Raw genomic sequence first — 21327 nt, forward strand, 5'->3', positions numbered from 1 at the left:
CAACACATTGGCTGTGTCTGATGGTGCATGCCTCATCTCACACCTGTAGTCTACCACCTTTCTTTTGAGAAGAGTGAGATGTAGCCCATATCATTAGTTTGCTGGAATCAACTGCCTGTATCCCTGCCCCCCCACCTTTTCTAATTCTTTTCTATTAAAAAAGTGCTGTTATAAATTAATTTTGTGTCTGTGAGGCCTTTCCCTCTAGCTTTTTTCTCCTTAGCATGGTGGGAACTATAATTCCCTCTGAGATGCATACCCATCATGGGGTCAAAGGATATGTGCAGTTTAGTGTCTTTTTCTCAATGCCAAATTGTTGCAGAGAACAGTTGGACCGCTTCACAATTCCACTAACAGGTCCTCCGGCCTCTCCAGCATTTGGCCCCTTTGTCTTTTTGTCATCTGATGCACTTATTTACCTTTGCTGTGGTTCCTCAGGTGGTGACTTTTCTCATCAGTATTCAAATCTTATTCCTTTGGCTGTTTTTAGCATGTTTCATGATCTTTGTGATCTGGGAAGCTTCCTGGCTTCTAGTAAATGTTCATGATACTGTGGAAATGTCAGTTCCATGACTCGGAAATGGGGGTTGGGTTAATAGAGGAACGTGGAGGGAAGAAGACCTTACCCACTTTGGGGTGTGCTTTTTTTCTACCTCTCAGAACTTCTTTGTCTAACATTCATACCTTTGCCATATATGAAATCAGACGACTGAATGGGGTCATCAAAGGTCATATGCTCTATTCAGACTACCAGCCTTGTCCCAGAGGTCAAATGGGTCGTGGTGGGGAGGGTGACTCTAATGCTGAAGAGGGTGAGGCTGTACTTGGTGAATCTCAAGCAATGGGTCAGAGTGCTAAACTTGAAACCAAGAAGATCCTACTTCAGATCTTGCCTCAGACACTTCCTAGCTGTGAACCCTTGGCAAGTTACTTAACTTCTGCTTGCCTCAACTTTCTCATCTATAAAATGGGGTTAATAACGGTACTTACCTACCAGGGCTGTTATGAGAATCACATGCGATAACATGTAAAGCATTTGGCAGACCTCAGAGTGTTATACAAATGTGGTGGCAATGATGACCCAAGACCCCTTGCCTCGGGGGCCACAAGGCCTCTACATCCTGCAGAACATGTACACCCCAGATGGGACACATGGCTGTTGACTAGTTTAAGGGGACTGATTCTCCTCAGGAAGCTGTTCCAGCTTGTTCTGTGGAGTCTGCAGAATAGCTCAGTACCATTTAGAATGAGTGCCGCAGCCTACAGCTTCCTCATCTGTGCTCCAGCACCATTTTCTACCTCAGCCATCTCAGGAATGAATCTTTTCTGTTCTTAAACATTGCCGACTGTTATATGTGGAGGTCTAAAACTTAGCCCAAGGTTGTTGAGGTACAGTTTTGGATAGTTGCTCTATCAGGAATATAAGCTCTAGGCTATCTCAGGAAGGCCTTGTCATCACAGCCACAACAGTCCTGGAAGACTGATATCCCCATTAATTGTCCCCCTAGTCTTCAGGGAGGTTCTAAGGGTGCATGGCCATAGCCCACATGCCCATGGGAAGAGAAAATGCAGACATAGCACGTAGTTCCCCTGGGCACCTTCCTACAGGTTATCGTGTACCAGGGAAGAAACAGTAACATCCTTAGCAAGGAACTGTTCCAAGGATCTTGGACAATGTTGCTGTGCCCTACCGAGGCTTATCTGGGTATGAAACTCTAGCCATAAACCATAGAATCTCCCATGGAGCACCACATTCGAATTCCTATAATAGCAACTGTGCCGCCCCTTTTTAATTCCCTTTATTACCCTCGGCACCCCTCTTGTATCCATAATGCCTTTCTCTGGCTTTGCTTCAGGAATGATCAAAGGTGTTGCTCTCTGTTTCACCACTAACCATGGCTGTGACATAGCTAGATACCAGCTAGCCCAAATTAATCCTAGAAATGCAGTCCAGTACTAAACTCTAGGCTGTGTCTATGCATTGTAAAATCAATCAAGTTGATTACTAAATGAAATCAAGCTGATTTGGTGATTGTAAAGCCACACCAAAAAAGTGAGGGCAAAAAAAAAAATCCACGGGAGGCCTGACTTATTAGATGTGGTTATTTGAGTCAAGTTTTTCCGTTATTTACATGCCTCAGTAGTGTGTGGACACTGCTTGCCACCATTGACTGAATTATTTTATTCTCCTAGGCAGTCTCTGCCACTCTGGCTTTCCTTTGCCTCCATAGCTAGCCTTGACCCCATGTCCAGTGATAGCATCAGGAGGAAGCTACAGTGTATTTCTGTCTTTGGTAGATCTGAACATGGAGGAAATGTGAAGGATAATGTTCTCTATAGTGGATGCCGTGATGGGCACAGAGTCAGGAAGACCTGATGCGTTTGAATATGACCTCAGATACTTACTATCTCTGTGACCCTGGACAAAACATTTAATTGTTGCCTGTCTCAGTTTCCTCATCTGTAAAATGGGTTCATATGGGGAAACTAGGTGGTGTAGTGATTAGAGCACTGGGCTTGGAATCAGGAAGACTCATCTTCATGAGTTCAGATTCAGTCTCAGACACTTACTAGCTGTGTGACCCTGGGCAAGTCACTTCACCCTGTTTGCCTCAGTTTTCTCATCTGTAAAATGAGCTGGAGAAGGAAATGGCAAACCACTCTCTGCTAAGAAAACCCCAAATGGGGTCACAAAGAGTCGGACATGACTAAAACAACTGACCAACAACAAGAACAAAAATGGGTTCATAACAATTCTTAGTTTTCTTCTCCTTATTCACTAGTCACTAGAAGCCCTTGTCCCTTAGTCCTTCCATCATTCCCAACCTGGAAATCTCAACTCTGGCTAACCATTAGCCTTGAATTCTTCCATTTCTCCTCATGGGCATGCTGATTTTACTAGAGAAAGACACGAAATTGACTATAAATTCCTGGGGCATGACCTCAGCTAGGCCCTTACTGCTGCTCAGCAATCTCCCTCTATACTTATTGATTGCCTAATTCCATTTTCTGCTCGGGAAGTTCCAAATGGTTTCCTGTCTCCTCAAGCACCTGACTAGATGCTTCCCACCCCCCCCCACTGTCAGCAGGTGACCTGACTTCCTCTCTCCAATGAGATCTCGCCCTTCTCCTTCTCACAACTTCTCCTCATTAATAAGAGATGCCATTCCTGGGGCACTTTGAGCCTCCCCACTCTGAGGTTAAATGCCACAGGAAATTGAAGCCTAGAGAGGTTAAGTGACTTGTCTATGGCCACACAGCAGCTTAACTCAGCAGTTGGCCTCTCCGTGTTGTATGTCTTGCATCTCTCCCTCACTATCAACTCATTGTGATTGTTGTCCAAACATGCTTGGGTCGCCCAGATCGTAGAGAGGCCCTCCCTCCATCCTTCTAACTCATCCATGACTTCCTCACCACTAATTTTTTCTTCGGTCTCTTGGAATCCAGTTGATTTCTCCATCACTAGATAGAACTTCCTCTCTGCAAGTTCACTAGTGACCTCCTTCATGTCCTATCCCGGGTCTTTTTTCGGTCCCCATCTTCCTTGACCTCTCTGGAGCAGCTGACACTGTCATCTGTCCCTCTTTCTGAATACTTGTCTGCCCACCTCTAGAACCATTCTTTCTCTGTTTCCTTTTTTCATTCTTCTTCTTTGTGCTAATCCCTCAAGGTAGATGCTCTCCAAGGTTCTTGGGCTTGGCCTTCTACACCTTAGGATATTAGCAACAGAGCTCTAGAGCTCAAAGGAACCTCAGATATCACCTAGTCCTACCTCTTCATTTAATAGGTGAGGAAACCAAGGCGTAAAGAGCACAAGCAACTTGCCCAAAGTCATAAGTAGTGAGTGGTGGAGTGGCTCTTACAGTGTTCTAACTCCTAACTCATTATTATTTCTACTGCTAAGTGGCACTGCTGTGCACAGAACATGGGGCCTGGAGTCAGGAAAACCTGAGTTCAAATGTGACCTCAGACACTTAACTAGTTGTGTGACCCTGGACAAGTCACTTGACCCTGTTTGCCTCAGTTTCTTCATCTACAAAATGGTGATAATGATAGCACCTACTTCCCAGGGTTGTTCTTGTGAGGATCCCCAATGAGATAATAATTGTGAAACACCTCGCATAGTGCCTGGCATATAATGAGTGCTAATCATGTATTAGCTATCATTACTATTACTGCGCTGTGTTACTTCTCCCCTTGGTCAGCCTCATTCACAGCAGTGCTTCAGCTCTTGCCTTTGTGTACATTACTTCTTAGTCTCTACCTCCCATTCTGACCTTTACCCTGAGCTCCAGACCCACATTTCCATATGGCTCCATGAGCACCTCAAACTCAAAAACCATACTCATTTTCTCCTTCGACCTCCCAGGCTGCTCCTACTTTGGGCTCAGTGACAATCTTATCCACCTTCCCAACTGTACCTTTGTCACTTCTCTCGATCTCTCTCTCTCTCTCTCCTCTCTCTCTCTCTCTCTCTCTCTCTCTCTCTCTCTCTCTCTCTCTCTCTCCTTTTCTCTGTCTCTGTTTCTCTCTGTCTCACACACACACACACACACACACACACACACCTCTCTCCTTTCTTCTCTCTCTCTCTGTCCTCTCTCAATTTGTCTTTCTCTCTCCCTCCTCTTTCCTTTCATTTTTCTTCTCTCCTCTCTCCTTTCTTCTTCTCTCTCTCTCTGTTTTTCTCCTCTCTCCATTTCTTTTTCTCTCCCCCTCCTCTCTTTCCTTTCATTTTTCTTCTCTCTCCTCTCTCCTTTCTTCTTCTCTCTCTTTCTATTTCTCTCCTCTCTCCATTTCTCTTTCTCTCCCCCTCTTCTTTTTCCTCTCTTCTCTCTCTCTCTTTCCTCTCTCTTCCCCATCTTACCCTTTCTTTCTCCCCTTCGCCAATTACCACATCTGCTTATTTTCCCTCCCCAGTCTCATCTTACCCCTTTTCTATTCTGCTGACATTTATTGAGCACCTACTATGAGCCAGGCACTGCTGATACAGACACAAAGAAGGAAATAATCCTTACTCAAGGAACTGACATTCTTACATACAGATTAATGCACCACATGTTATGCTACTTAGTGGTGGCTTGCTTATTTCTGAATCAGACTGTAGATGGTACAATTGAAAAAAAAAATCATTGACTTTGAAGTCAGAGGACCTGGTTTTGAATTATGGTTCTGCCACTTGCTTATCATTATCATCTTGTACAAGTCACTTGCTGTCTTTGGGCCTCAGTTTCCCTCAGTCTCTTCTAGCTCTAAATCTAAGGATACTACCAAATCTGAATGGTGGAGATAAGACAACCCCATGGTAGCTTGAAGAGAAAAATGAAGTTCAGAAATTTTGATTCCCTAAAGACCAAATTGTTTCATTTTGAGAGAGAGAGAGAAATAGAGAGAGAGAGAGAGGCAGTCAGAGAGAGAGAGGCAGACAGAGAGACAGACAGGCAGAGAGAGAGATAGCATTGTGGGTGGGGGGAGGAATTAAACCAGAACCTGATAATGCTACTGGAGTGAATGGAAAGAGAGGATTCCAACTTGGCTGCCTAACCAGAAAGAAGGTGGGAGGGGGTGGGAACTGGGAGGGGTGGGGCTGGAATGTTGTCTCTGTGCCAGCACTGCAGCAGGAGAAAGCTCAGAAAAAGAAATTAGAAAGTATCTCCTGCCAGGGGTTCATCACTTTCTCCCTTAAATAATGAAAACCTTAATCTTGTGTGTGCTTATGTGTGTTCCCATCAGCTGCTAACGTTAACTATTTAAGTACAAATTGCCCCAATAGGAGGATCAAATTGTAGGGTTCTTCAAGGCAGATGTTATAAATAGTAGACGAGAGGAAAACTGGAGATGAGATGGGCATTGTGTAATGTGGTGGTGGTGGTGGTGGTGGTGGTGGTGGTGGGGGAGAATTTTAGCTATGAAAATGCCCTCATTAGACTTTGATTTCTTATTACACACTGTCTGGTCACCCCCTCCCTCATCCGCCTCCGGGCCCCCCAACCAGGTTTGAGTCTTTCTTTTAAAGAAAAAGTTTCATTTGAAAACCTTGAATCTGAAAATAGACACTCTGGGTATAGAAACAACTTGAAAGGATCATGGTTGTCTGCCAGATAAATGGGTTAGGTGACTGCATGGCCTTGGCCTTTTACTGTGTGATGGACACACAGATGCTATACAGTACAGTACCCAAGATCCGTCATTGCCCTGTTGGGGAGATTCTACTTTGGAAAAGAAACATCTCATGGCATGGAATGCATTGTGATGTAGCAGAAAGGGTGCTGGACTTGGAATCAGAGACCCTGAGTTCAAAACCTTCTGTCCTCGGCTCTGCTCTTACTTGCTGTGTGACCCTGGGCAAGTCACTTAACCTCTCTCAGCCTCAGTTTCTCTTCTGTGTAAGGGGGGAGGGTTGGATGGGTGAATGACCTTGAAGGTCCCTTCCATCTCTGAAGCTGTGTTTGTAATTTGTTCACTTATTAAATTTCCATTTTCTTAAACAACCAACTGACTTTGAGGCAGTAGAAAAGGCCTGGGCCTCACCATCAGATTGTGAGTCAGTCACTTGATAGGATCCCAGACAACTGGCCCTCCCTTTCTTATTTTAGAGATGAGAAGGTTGAACCCAGAGAGGCTGATTTAGTGCCCCAAGGCCCCCCAGGTGGTAAGTGGCAGAGCCAGGCATCAGCCTCAGCCTCTCCAACTCCAAATCTCTGTCACTTTCCTACTGTTCCTTTTCAGGCTTCACTTTCTTCATTTGTAATGATAATAATAACAGTGGTGATGGTGACAAGTGCTGAGTGATAGCATGGCTTATTGGAGGCATGAAGACCTTATTCAAGTCCTTCCTCTGACACAGGCTACTTGGGTGACTAAGCAAATCACATACCCTCTCGGGGCTCAAGGCAACTCCCTCTGACTTAGTTACAAACGAGCTGCTGATATTTATGGGGGGAGGACATTGCCTATGTCAGGGGTGGGGAGCCTGAAGCCTTGAGGTCACTTGTGGCCCTCTAGGTCCTTGAGTGTAGCCCTTTGACTGAATTCAAACTTCACAGAACAAATCCCTTTAGTAAAAAGATCTGTTCTGTAAAACTTGGACTCAGTCAAAAGGCTGCACCCAAGGACCTAGAAGGCCTCAAGTGGCCTTGAGGACTCAGGTTTCCCACCCCTGAACAATGATGAAATTACAGACTTCAACCAAAAAAACCCAAAACCTCAAAGCATATGTCATTTCCATAGCACCTTAAGCTTTACAAAGTGTTTTACATATATCATCTCTTGTGAGGCTCAAAGCCATTCTGGAAGACAAATGCCAAAGCTCTTCATTCACTCATCTCTCTCTCTCTCTCCCCCTCCCTTCCTCTCCTTCTCTCTCTCTCTCCCTGTCTATTTTTCTATCTACCAACATTATCTACCTATCTATCCATCATCTATTTATCTACTAACATATCTATTATCCATCTCCCAACCTCTATATATCTATCTATCTATACCTACCAAAATGATACATCTACCAATTTGTCCATCATTTTTCTGTCAACATATATATTATCTATCTATCTATCTATCTATCTATCTATCTATCTATCTATCCATCTATGTCCATTCATTCCCATTCTCCAGAAGAGACTGGGAGCAATTGCTGGTGGTCACATGGCTAGTAAGTGTGTGAGGCAGGATTCAAGCTGAGAACTTCTTGAACCCAAGTCTGGTGCGCTAGCCATTATATTCCATAGCCTCTACTGGGAAGCCTTCCAGTGTCGTTGTCAGGAAAGTGCTTTGTAAGTTGAAAAGCTATGAAACTGTGATCTTATTTTAACAATCCACTCAAATTCTCCACTTTATTTTGAACTGAAGTAAGAGCTTTGTAAACATATAATACTTTGTGTATAACTTGGATAAGTGGTGAGTAAGTTGTCTTTGTTATGTTTTTGGAAAGCTGAGTTTTCCTCTAGAAATTGTTTAAAAAAAGAAAGAAAAAAGGCCTATGCCTTTTAATAAGGTAGTTCTCGATTTGGAAAAATCACCCTTATTTTCATTCCTTGGAATGGGTTCACCCTTGACATCTTCAGTCAGTTTGAATTCCTTTGCCATTGCCCCATTTGGGAGAGAATATTATGTTCACTAGGTGAAGTTTGGTTATCCCTATCATCCTCATCCTCATCCTCATCCTCATCCTCATCATCGTGGTTATATTATCATCTTCTTGTTCTCATCTTTTTTTGATAAAATTAAAATAAGAACGATTAGACAAAACCTTGCTATTTAATTATTTTATGTGGACGGGTAGATAAAATGTCTGCTTTCTCTAACTGAATCTGAATATTATGATCTAAACTCATTTTTTTATAAATTCACTGAAGGCATTCTTGGGACCACTCTGATAGTATAGAGGATGACAAGGATGATGCTTACCTCATCCTGCTCCCATATGGTTCTAACTTCTTTTGCTAGATCTCTATATTTCTAAAGCTTTTCCTTCTATGTAGCTTAGAAATTATGTGTGTTTGGGATAGTAACAACTATTAAAAATATCCTTAAATTTGTGTGGATCCCAGTTTTGTCTGGGCAGGCATGAGCAATGGTTCCCTCTTCAGTTGTGCTAAGGTTACTGTGAAGTTTATTTGCTGAATTCTCATGTACATTTTGAGGTTGTGGACTTGTTGTTAGTTTGTTTATAAAGAATAGTGAGCTTCTGATGTATAATTTTAGCCACTTGATCATGTCTTGCTAGGTAGTTTGGAGATGTTAAATGCACACAATTCCCAATGATGCTGTCTTTGTTACCATGACTGTCATCAGTTCCACCCTCATGGCTTATTTGCATGTCTGAAAATAGGAAATTCAAGTATTTTATATCCACATGGAAAACATCAGTATTTACAATACCCCATCAACACAATAATGTTAAGAACAAACGATATAAAAAGGGGCATTTTTCAGAGACTTAGTTTAAGCTTATTGTATCTCTGCTTGGCCTTAAAACCACCCAAATAGGGGTATGCATAGCTTCCAAATGAAAGGGAGGGGGCATTGAACCAAAGCAGAAATCTTACTAATCACTTGGTATACGTGGTTGGTATCAAATTCTAAGGTTCTTCCGGAAAAGACAATTAATAGGTTCTTGATTACATGGACCATCTCTCTGACGAAGTGTAAAATTGGGGCAGCTAGGTGGCACAGATGATAGAGTGCCAGACCTAGAGTCAGGAAGACTCATCTTCCTGAGTTCAAATCTGGCCTCAAACACTTACTATGTGACCCCGGGCAAGTCACCTAAGCCTGTCTACCTCAGTTTGCTCATCTGTAAAACAAGCTGGAGAAGGAAATAGCAAACCACTCAAGTATCTTTGCTTAGAAAACCCCAAGTGGGGCAATGGAGAGTCAGACATGACTGAGATGACCAAACAAGAACAACAAGTATAAAATTCTTAACTAGAGGTCCAATTGAAACATTGGATGAAGGCTATACTCATAAAAACCTTGGTGTCCTCCACATAAGATACGTGAACATAAAGCTACAAAGAAGAAAACTCTGGCTGAGTGTTAAGATATGTACAGGCCTCCTGAAATAAAAACTTAACGTGAAGATCATATCTAAAGCAATTCACACTTATGCATTGCCAGTCAATGCATACTTTCACTACTGTAAAATGGAACATAACACATTTGGAAAATATCCTAACAAAAACCTATACAATATTAACCAAACCCATAGCCCATCATCTTGAGTTTTAGAAACATTAACATTTCCTTGCCAAGGAGGAAGAAGATTTATAGCCATTCTGAGAGCATGTGGTAAACATGTCTTAAACTTACAGAAATACTTTTGGAACAAGCGATCACTGAGTCATAGGAAAAGCTTATAACAGGCACACATCATTGGATTTGCAGAATATGCCTTTTGATGCAGGCAATGAAAAGGATGAGATTGAGTAGACTGAAGGGGCAGCTAGGTGGCGCAGTGAGTAGAGCACCGGCCCTGGAGTCAGGAGGACCTGAGTTCAAATCCGACCTCAGACACTTGGCACATGTACTAGCTGTGTGACCTTGGGCAAGTCACTTAACCCCAATTGCCCTGCCAAAAAAACAAAAAAAAGAAAGAGTAGACTGAAAAGGCCCTTCATGGGCAGCATCTTCATGAGCTCTGCCAACAATGTGTTAACAAAAAAGTATCAAACAAATGTCAGTCATATGGACTTTTTGTGCAAAAAGAAGGGTTTTTGATGGCCATGCAGGACCAGGTCATGTCTACTAGAAATTATAATAGGGTTATCCTTCAGGAGATGGATCTTCATCTAATCAATGCAAATCATGTAAGAAAATGGTAGAAACTGTGTTACTGCAGCCTGCAAAAATGTAGCATGTGCTAGCATATATAAGCCTAGCAATATAAGACCTGGTGGCCAGAATTATACGTCAGAAACTGCTATCTTTCATGGACAGATGGATGACATATCCCCATAGTACAGAGGCTGCTAGCATTTATATAGCACTTTAAAGTTTGCACAGAGCTTTACAAATATCTCATTTGATCCTTACAACAACTCTTTGAGGCAGATGCTGTCATTAGCTCCATTGTACAGATGAGTAAACTGAGATAAACAAAGGTGAAGTGACTTGCCCAGTGTCACACAGCCAGTGTCTGAGGCTAGAGTTGAACTAGGGTCTTCCTGATTACAAGCCTAGAGTTCTGTCCAGCATGCCACTTAGCTGCCTGGAGAGCTCAGCCCATAAAGAAACTATCAAAGATCTGGAATAGTATAGATCAAATCGTTACCTCTAGTTGTCTGAACATTATATTGTCCATAAAAACTTGCACAATGTTTTTTAATCAATATCCCCACAGTCTCCAAGTTGCCTTTAACAAAAAGAATCAAAATAGAGAGACCTGTAAAATAGAACATAACAGATTGGGAAAATACGCTAAGAAAGACTTATACAATATTACGCACTCCCTTCGCCCATCGCCCTAAGTAAGTTTTAGAAACATTAACATTTCCTTGCCAAGAAAGAGGAAGGAGATTGATAGACATTGTCAGAACACATGGTAAGCATGTCTTATACCTACAGGAATACTTTGCTGAGTAATAGAAAATGTTCCCCCAATGGGACAGAATGACGTCCAAGTCATTCTTGTCTTTGTCTTTTCCTGGAGTTGTACTGAAGATTGCCTGGTGACATTATTATATTCTTATTAATTACTAAAAGCTATGATTTTAACAGTCCCTGCCATAGTCCGCAATACATTACGTGAAGAAGAAAGAACATTTTCTAGGCCTGCTTCTATCTGAACTCCACTGAACAATATGAGAAGAAAACTTTTGTCCCTGATAGTAATAATGAAGATAGTACCAATGGCCCTCACTTATATAGCTCTCTCTGGGCTTTACACGCCAGTTTACATACATTCTCTTATCCGATGCGCGTAATAGTCCAGTGATGTTGGTACTCCTATTCCCATTATTCAGTTGAGGAAACAGTCTGGGAAAGGTTAAAGGACTTGACCAAGGTGTTTCTCTCTCTCTCTCTCTCTCTCTCTCTCTCTCTCTCTCTCTCTCTCTCTCTCTCTCTCACACACACACACAGAGTGGCTAAGGCAGGATTTGAACCCAGATCTTGTTAACTCCCAACTTCAACACTCTCCCCAATTTACCAGGCTGCCTTAAAATCAAATGGTTGGATAACTGTACTTGCTTTCTAAGGTCTCTTTTAGTTAGGAATAGTTAACCTTTCCTCTAGCCCTTTAAGATTTGCAAAATGCTTTTACATAATTTTTCTAGCAACTTAATATGTGTTCCTTGCCTTAGAATTGGGTAGAAATGGATGACAATGAAGAAACATTTAGGAAACTCTGACCTACCCTGTAGATTCTAGGTGCTAGCCTTACAAAGACAAAAAGATCCACACTAATCCTTACATTCTATTCCCTTTGTGTTTTTTTTTTTAAGGTGGAGTATGTATTTACTGACAAAACTGGGACACTTACTGAAAACACCATGGAATTTATTGAATGTTGCATAGATGGGCACCCATATAAGGAGGAAACTGCTGCCGAAACTGCCGAGACATTCTCTGAAACTGATGGAATTCAGCCGTTTTCTGGAAGAGCAGAAAAGGTTAGTGATTGTGGTTGGGTTTTGTTTTTCATTCATAATCTCTGCCTTGAGTGAATTTGAATGAATTCTCTCCAATGATGCTAATAGAAGCCCACACATCAGTCCTTCACAGGGGATCCATCCTATTGCATGTATAATGTAAAGTGGGAGTGGGGAAGGGAACCAAATAGCTCAAGCTTTGGTTAGCCCTCTGCTCTCTTGACCCCACTGGCCCTTTCTACTCCTACTAAACACCTCTAGAATGGCCTTCAAAAGGAGGCTTTAAAAGGTTGGACATTTTATTTAGGAGCCGACATTAGAGCAGGAAAGGAACTTGATTTTTTAAAAAAAAATCTTTATTTTTTGTTATTTTAAATTTGACAAATGTCCACAGATGCAACCATTTCTGTAAACAAAGAGCAGAAAAAAAGATTATAAATGGAACTGTTAATCCTCTTTCAACACAGTTTTAGAGCTGATCTTTTCTGTATCTCCCTTTGAAATTCCTTTTCTGGTCATTTTAAAAAATGTTTCAATGATCTTTTTTTTTCCCCTAGCATTCTTGCTAGCCCCTTTCTCTTTTCTCCCCCACAAACAACCTCCTCCCCATTAAAGAAAACTCCCTTCCAGCAAGATAACTTTAGGGGCCATCTAGTCCTACCCATTCATTTTTACAGTTGGTGAAACTGAGGTCCAAGGGGGCGGAGATGTTTGCTTGATTGTCCCTGTACCTTGCCATTCACTGGATAATTTCCTTGAGGGAAGGTCCTCTGGTCTGAATGTTTTACCAGCCAGATTCTTATTATGCCTAACCTCCTGCCTGCTTCTGAGGGAGGCCCTCAGGCTATCATTCATTATAGGGTCTGGTTGATTTACAGGATCATCCAATCTTGTTCTGCTCTGAAAGTGTTAACACATCTAATACTTAGAGGTATTAAGGCTTATAACCAGAGACTGCTGAGGCACTAGAAGGCTCTGCTTTTTTGAAGACATAATAACTTTCTGAATGGATAAGATTCTGTTTACCTTCCAGTTAAGATTTTTTGGGTTGTAGTGAAATGCTCCCAAGCACCATGGGTGGAGCCCTTATGGCAGCTTTCCCAGAGGGCATCATCTGTACGAGATTAGTGGAAGGGACTGCCCATATCTACTGAACTGTGCATATCAGTGGTTTCAACTCAAATAGAAATGGAAGCCATGAATCTAGTTACCAAAATGAATGTTATCTGTACTTTATTGTAATTTTATTTATTTCATGGAATATTTTCAAATTCTGTTTTAATCTGGATTAGTTGTGTTGCAGCTGTAGGTGGCCCTTGGGCCACACATCTGACCCCTCCTGTCTATATCACAGCCTCTTCTGATGATGTCTTTTCTGTGCTCTTTAATTAGTTTGTTCTTCTTTAGAGAGCAGAGGTAGGAGCACCAGGTGAAGTTCGGGAGAGGCAGATTTAGCTGTTTTTTTTTTTTTTTACATTACATTTTATTTTATTTTTTTCCCAGTCACATGTAAAACAAAAAAAATTCACATTCTTTTTTTTTTTCTGAGTTCCAAATTCAGATTTAGTCTTGGTAAAAGGAAACCCTTTTTTTTTTTTTCAGTTCTCTCTCTGAAGGTGGATAGCATTTTTTTAAATTTAGTTCCACAAGTTTTTGAGTTCCAAATTTTATCCCCTTCCCTCTCCTCCCCTCCCCCAGACAGCATGTAATCCAATATAAGTTCTACATATACCTTTGCATTAAACTTATTTACATAATAGTCAAGTTGTAAAAAAGAATTATATCCAAGGAAGTGAATCATGAGAAAGAAGAAACAAAAAGAAGAAAAAAGAAAAGAAAAAAAAAGAGAGCAGATAGTTTGCTTCAGTCTGCATTCAGACTCGGTAATTCTTTCTCTGGATGTGGATACCTTTTTCCATCATGAGTCTTTTGGAGTTATCTTAGAACCTTGTATTGCTGAGAAGAGCCAAGTCTATCAAAGTTAGTCATCACAGATACCGTGTGTCTGTAATCTTGTATAATGTTCTCCTGGTTCTGCTTCCCTCACTCAGCATCAGATCATGTAGGTCTTTCCAGGTTATTATGAAGTCAGTCTGCTCCTCATTTCTCTTTTTCGAAAGTTATCTATTTATTTATGTATTTATTTTTGGTTTACAGCACTCAGTTCCACAAGTTTTTGAGTTCCAAATTTTCTCCCCTCACCCAAGACGGTATGTAATCTGATATAGGTTCCACGTATACCTTCACATTAAATTTATTTCCCCAATAATCAAGTTGTAAAGAAGAATTATAACCAATGAAATGAACCATGAGAAAGATGAAACAAAACCAAAAATAAAATAAAGAGAGAGCAGATAGTTTGCCTAAATCAGCATTCTTTCTCTGGATGTGCGTACCTTTTTCCTTCATGAGTCTTTTGGAGCTGCCTTTGAACCTTGTGTTGCTGAGAACAGCCAAGTCTATCAAAGTTAGTCGTCACAGATAGCGTGTGTCTGTAATCTTGTATAACGTTCTCTTGGTTCTGCTCCCCTCACTCAACATCAGATCACATAGGTCTTTCCAGGTTATTATGAAGTCCATATCATCCTCATTTCTTATAGCACAATAGTATTCCATTACATTCATATACTACAACTTGTTTAGCCATTCCCCAATTGATGGGCATCTCCTTGATTTCCAATTCTTTGCCACCACAAAAAGAGCTGCTATAAATATTTTTGTATATACGAGTCTGAAAGGAAACCCTTTTAGAGACAGAGCAGTCTGAATGTGGACACCTGCCCTGAGGTAGTAGATACCTCAACACTGGGAGATCTTCAAGCAGAGGCTTGAGGCCTGCTTGTCCTAGATGTCACAGAGAGAAGAAGAGGAAGAAAAGTTGGATTGGATGACCTTTGAGTTCCCTTCTTATCAGGGAATCTGAGATTTTGTGATCCTCATTGACTAAAACAGAAACATCCTTTGTTATTTTTGCAATTGCAGAGTCGGGAACAGCTCTTTCTTCGTGCCTTGTGCCTGTGCCATACTGTGGAAACCCAAGTAAAAGATGATATTGATGGAATCGTTGAAGAGACCGAGTTAACATATATCTCCTCATCCCCTGATGAAATTGCTTTGGTAAAGGGGGCTAAGAAGTAAGCACAGTCTTTTATTTTTCTCCTGAGGAGGATTTTATTTTTTGAGCTGCAAGAGATGGAGAAAAACATGGGTTTATCTCTGTTCTAGTGTCTTTGTCTAGTGCACGTGTTTACAAGTTAATACAGAATCAGAGTCAGATTTTAGGGCTTATGAGGGAGTCCCTGACATGAGCAATGAATATAAAATATTGCTGTAGGCTGGAGGCGGTGTGTCATGGATTAGGGGGCTATCCTCTGACTCAAGAAGACTTGGATTCAAGACTTGCCTGTTTGCTTCCTGGAGAGGAGGGATTATTTCATTCTTTGTATCTCTAGCCCTCTGCCCCATAGTAAGTATTTAATAAATACTTCTTAATTAATTACTAGTGTCCCTGGGCAAATCACTTAACCTCTCGGTGCCCCAGGCAGCTTTCTATGGCTACAAGTTGAAGAATCCTTGCCAGTCGGCCTTGGCAGAGGGAGGTTTTATGCTTGGAGTTCCCCATACCAGTTAGGAAGGAAGAAAACAAGCATTTAGTAAGCACCTGCACTGCACTAAGTACTTTACAAATATTATTTCCATCAATCCTCACAGTAACTGTGGGAAGTAGATGCTGTAATTATCCTGATTTTACAGCTGAGGACACCGAGGCAGACAGAGATTGAGTGACTTATCCAGGGTCACGCAGCTAGCAATTGTCTGAGGCTGGATTTGAACTCAGGTCTTCCTGACTCCAGGTCCGGTGCTCTATCCAATGTGCCACCTAGCTGCTTTAATTGAGTCACAGAGTCAGACAAAAATAGGACCTTGGACCACTGATATTGTTGCTTGTCAAATATGAACTCTCAGAGTGTTTACTTTTTGTCAGTTATCATTTTGTCCACCTCTACCGTAGACGATACAGTATTGACTTGTCCTAGGACCATTTCTATCAGATCTCCATCAGAATGCTAATAATGGTAGGAGCCAGGATGGCTTAGTAGATTCATGGCCAACCTTTGAGTGAGAAAGAGCTGTGTTCAGGTTCCATCTCTGTCCCAGGTGTGAGCCGGGGCACGTTCCCTACCTTCACAGTGCTCTAGGCAGTTCTGTGAGACAAGAGGTCTTAACCAGGGTCTGGAGACCCCTAAGGAGCCCATGGATAGATTTCAGTGGGAAAAACAAGACATCTTTAGTATAATCATGTGTATTATTCTATACACTTAAAGCCATTTTTCTGAGAAAGCTTCCATGAATTTCACCAGACTGTCGGGGGGGGGGTGGTCCAGGACACAGAAAAGTGATAAGAATGCCTGCTGTTAGACTATCAGCTGTAACTGCCAACCTGCTTTCGTGGAGGAAGTTCTCCATATGGGTGAAATCAGAGCTCCAGACTTGATGATGCTGACAGTGATAACCGGGACATATGGGAAAGACCTTAAATGTTGGTTTGCTCTCTTGCAGGTATGGGTATACCTATTTGGGAATTAAGGATGGCCGCATGAAATTGGAAAACCAACAGAATGAAATTGAAGAGTAAGTAGAGTTAATAACAGGCCTCATTTCCTTGACACTTCAGTAAACAACCAGTGAATTCAGAAAGGACCACAAAGGAAGCTGGCTCCAAATAAAGAACAAGGGACCTCTTTTCTTTGAGGGGCCTGGCCTCCATGGGTAGAAGGTTGAACTTGGTGACTTTGCTCCCCAATAATGGTAGTTATCTGGCTTTGGTATGAAAATGAGCACTGTGGTTTTCCTTGGCTGATGAATTGAACCTTAATGGAATAGGTCAAGGTGACCTTCCTGCTGAGAGGGTAACAATGGTTTAGGTCTATAGCTCATACTGCTAGGTCAGCTTGCCCTGACCTCAGGACTATTCAGCCACCTTTGGATTACAACCTTGGCCTTAGCATGTAATTTCAGACTTGCAGGGATGCATAAATTTTGATTCATTGTGGATTATCATGTGTGGAAAATTTTATTTTTTGAGCTGCAGGAAATTGGGAAAAACATGGGCTTATCTCTGTTTTAGTGTCTTTGTCTAGTGAATATATTCACAAATTAATGCGAAGTCAGAGTCAGACATTTAAGGGCTTATGAGGGAGTCCCTGACGTGAGCAACGAATAAAAATATTGCTGTAGGCTGGAGGCAGTGTGTCATAGTGCATTAGGGGGCTGTCTTTTGAGTCAGGAAGACCTGGGAAAGAGCATAGGATCTGGTGTCAGAGGAACTGACTTCATATCTGTCCCTGCCACTTATTTGCTGTGTAGCTTTGGTTAGGTGAGCAAGTCACTTAACATTTCTGGGCCCTGGGTCTTTTTATTTAAAAATATGACTGGGTTGGACTGGTTGACTGCTAAAGGCCATTCTAGTTCTCAATCTATAATCCTATGAACACACCCTCTCAGCAGCACCACCTGGTGACAGCTGCCCTGTTTTACAATGCCCAGGTCACAAGCAACATGGTCTGGAAAGCTGTCCCCATCCTCTGGCTAGAAGTGACATCTCTTCCCCATCTGCTCTCGGAGCACTTTGTACTCTTTTTAGTCATATATCATATTCCCATTTTATTATATTTATCACAGACATAATTTGCCCCCCCCCCCCGTCAGTTAATGAGCATTTAATGAGCACTTAACTATGGGCCAGTAGGGCAGCTGGATGGCACAGTGGATAGAGAGAGTGGAATCAGGAGGAGTCATTTTCTTGAGTTCAAATCTGGCCTGAAGCTAGCTGTGTGACCCTGGGCAAGTCACTTTATCCTGTTTGCCCCAGTTTCCTCATCTGTCAAATGAGCTGGAGAAGGAAATGGCAAACCATTCCAGTATCTCTGCCAAGAAAACCCCAAATGGGGTCGTGCAGAGTCAAATATGACTGAAAAATGACTCAGCAACAACATGTGCCAAACCCTGCTAAGTGCTGGGAACACAAATACGAGTTGAAAGACAGTTCCTGACCCCTCAAGGAGCTTACCCAGATCGTTAGTTACTTGAAGGGATTGTGGCCTATTGTTTCCTATGTCTCTCCCAGTCCCTAAAGGACAGTACTTTGCTTCTTGTAGCCAGTCAATAAATGTTTGTTGAATGACTGAATGTAATACCTTTTTATTTAAAAAAATAAAATAGTGCCCCCACCCTCCCAAATGGTCACGCATACACATATTCTTAGTGTAATTCAGGTTTTCATTTTTTCAATCTCTTTTTTCCTAAAGGTTCAGGCTTCTCCATACTTTACACTTTGATTCTTCCCGGAGACGTATGAGCGTGATTGTGAGAAATGCCCGAGGTATGTGTCGAAGAATTATGCTGCTGGTGACAATGTCTGGCCATCCCGTGGTACTTTATGGCCCCCTAGCACCTCTGTTAACATTAGCTTATTTGAACTATACCACACCCCTGAAGGAGTATGACAGATATTATTTCCATTTTGCTGATAGGGAAATTGAGGCCTAGGAAGGAAAACTGAGATTGAATAAATGAAAAAGCAATTATTAAATACTCATTGAGTGCTGAGCACTCTGTTAAATGCTGGGAATGCAAATATAAAAGTTCCTTCAGGGAGCTTACATTCTAATTGGAGAAGACCGGTTGGGGAGTGATATTCAGGGAGGGGTATTTTGGTTTGGAAAGTTACAGGGATGATGAGTCTAGGAGTCATAAGAGGGTGGACAGGGGCACCCTTTTCGGTTGCAATGGCAGTATTAATTATGGCTTGAGAGCTAGAAAGTGGGGGCACCTGTCTACATAGAGTGGGTGGTGTGAGGCCCTCCCAATCAGGACGACAGGGCCCCGGGGCAAGAGTTACAGAAATGAAAGGGTACTGTCCTCGAGGGCATGGTGTGATGGTGGCGATGGCTGGAACTCAAAGTTCATTTAATTAGTTCTCATCTATTTTTATTTTTTCATTTCTAAAGGTTTATAGCTACCTTGAATTTTTCATAAAAGAAAAAGATCTTAATTATATTACTTATATTAATTTCTGATAGGATATAAGCTCCTTGAAGAAGGGATTATTGTTATTTGCTGTTTGTTTTATTTTGTTTTTTTTTCCTCTGCTAGTTCCTGGCATATTGCCTCTTACCTAGTAGGCATGTAATAAAGATGTATTGAATGGAACTGAATTATTAATAACTTCATGGAGATTTTTTTTTACCCTTTTCTCATCCACATTTTCTGGTTCTTTATTTTAGGTGACATATTTCTCTTTTGTAAGGGAGCAGACTCTGCTGTTTTCCCCAGGGTGCAAAGGGACCAGGTAGAACGGACTAAAGTCCACGTGGACCGCAATGCAATGGTAAGTGGTCCCCAAGGACAATTGGGTAAGGAGGTTTCTGCTTTAAACACGTTTTGATTTGGTATTTATTTTGCATCTTAGGTTTGGAGAGGGCAGCGTTAAGGGACATTTTCTTTTCCTTTTTTCTTTTTTTGAGAAACTCCTCTTGGTATAGTTTTCTAGGCTGGATTTATAGTTTTGGAGACTTGTCCCAACTCTGCTAGTACATCATTTTCCTTCCCTTTCTTTGGAGTACTCAAATGCTGATAGCAACCCATCCATGCCTACCCATTCAATGCCATGCTTGTCCTTGTCATTCCGTAAGTTTGCCTCGGGATACCTCATATGTCCTGAGGGTCATTCTTTGCTTTCTCTTGACATCTTGAGGATAACAGTAGAACAGATGGGCTGTCCAGTGGTTACCCCTCCTTCTCACCATATGGTTAGCCAATTTTTTTTCCTATCATACTTTGTTATGGCATTTACTACTTTGCTTATTTTTTTTAAAACTCTTCATCATGTCTAGTTTTTGTTTTTGTTTTTTTTTTTTGCTCTTCATCATTTCTATAGTCTTGGCATCATTTGCCAGGACTATAACTTTCACGAAATGAACTATTTTGTATGCTAAAAATAAAAACCAGTTACCTTTTATTTAAGATAGAATTTCCATTCATTGTCATGTGAATGGATTCATGTTCATTGTATGTATACACGTGGAAAATCCAGAAGCATTTCAAAGGCCCTAAATTAGACCTGTACCTAGCATGGCAACCAGAGGCCACTTTGTTGTTTGCTTCCAGGATGGCTATCGAACTCTGTGTGTGGCCTACAAAGAATACACTCTTGAGGAATATCGTGCAGTTGACCATCAGATCCTTGAAGCCAAGATGGCTTTACAAGAGAGAGAAGAAAAGTTGGCAAAGGTTTTCGATGACATAGAGACTGACATGAATTTAATTGGATCCACTGCCGTAGAAGACAGGTAAATAAGAACATGGCACAGGACCTGGAGTAAGAGCCCTAGGTTCCAATTGTGGCTCTGCCAATTATTCACTGAGTGACCCTAGTCTTGTCCCTCCCTCTCTATTCAACAGTGGAGAATTCAGTCTACCCTAGTTCAGACACTCATTTTTTGCCTGGTCTGTTGCAATAGCTTCTTCATTTGTTTCCCTGACTCTGGTCTCTCTAGTCTATTCTTCACGCAGCTACCAAACTGATATTCCTAAAACAGATCTAAATATATCATTCCCTTGCTCCGCTCCAGAATCTGCAGTGGCTCCCTACTACTTCTAGGATAAAATAGAAATTCCCCAGGCTTACATTTAAAGGTCCATACAATCTGGCTCCCATCCACCTTTTCAGACTTGATTCATGTTGCTCCTTGTCTGACCCTCTATGTTTCATGCAAACTAGTATGCTAGGTATTGCTGGTACACAGCGTTCCAATTCTCACTTCCCTTGTCAGCAATGCACCTCCTTTTCCCATCTACCCCCAGAGAATCTCGCTTTCCTTCAAAGCCTAGCTCAGGAACTACTTTCTATATGAGGCCTCTCTTAATCATCCCTGATTGTTAGCACTCTCTTCCTCTTCTACCTCTCACCCCAGTAGAATGTAAACTGTTGTTGGTAGAGGCTGTTTTCAGTTTTTTCTTTGTATCCCAGCACCTAGCACAGGCCTACCATGTAGGCCCACTGCCATGTATACCCACACAGGCTCACCATGTCGGCTCTCTACCGTACATGCCCACGTGAGCCTATAATGTTGGCCCCCTACGATGTAGGCCCATTATCATGTTTACCTACATGGACCCACTATGTAGCAAGTGCTTAATTAGCATTTCTTAAATTAAATTTAGCATCCCTGAGCCT

The 21327-nt window shown here is 41.7% G+C and overlaps 1 protein-coding gene across 1 annotated transcript in view; it reads left to right on the forward strand.

The window, feature by feature from the left end:
* Positions 1-21327, forward strand: part of ATP11C (ATPase phospholipid transporting 11C) — a 104176-nt gene that overhangs the window by 27530 nt on the left and 55319 nt on the right. Inside the window, exons 12-17 of the mRNA XM_036739807.1 lie at positions 11943-12110; positions 15072-15223; positions 16650-16721; positions 18398-18471; positions 19376-19479; positions 20259-20440. Of these exons, the coding sequence (XP_036595702.1) occupies positions 11943-12110; positions 15072-15223; positions 16650-16721; positions 18398-18471; positions 19376-19479; positions 20259-20440 (752 nt within the window). The remainder of the gene's footprint in view (positions 1-11942; positions 12111-15071; positions 15224-16649; positions 16722-18397; positions 18472-19375; positions 19480-20258; positions 20441-21327) is intronic.

Source organism: Trichosurus vulpecula, chromosome X (assembly GCF_011100635.1).
Source record: "Trichosurus vulpecula isolate mTriVul1 chromosome X, mTriVul1.pri, whole genome shotgun sequence".
In the NCBI taxonomy this organism is placed as follows: Eukaryota; Metazoa; Chordata; class Mammalia; order Diprotodontia; family Phalangeridae; genus Trichosurus; species Trichosurus vulpecula.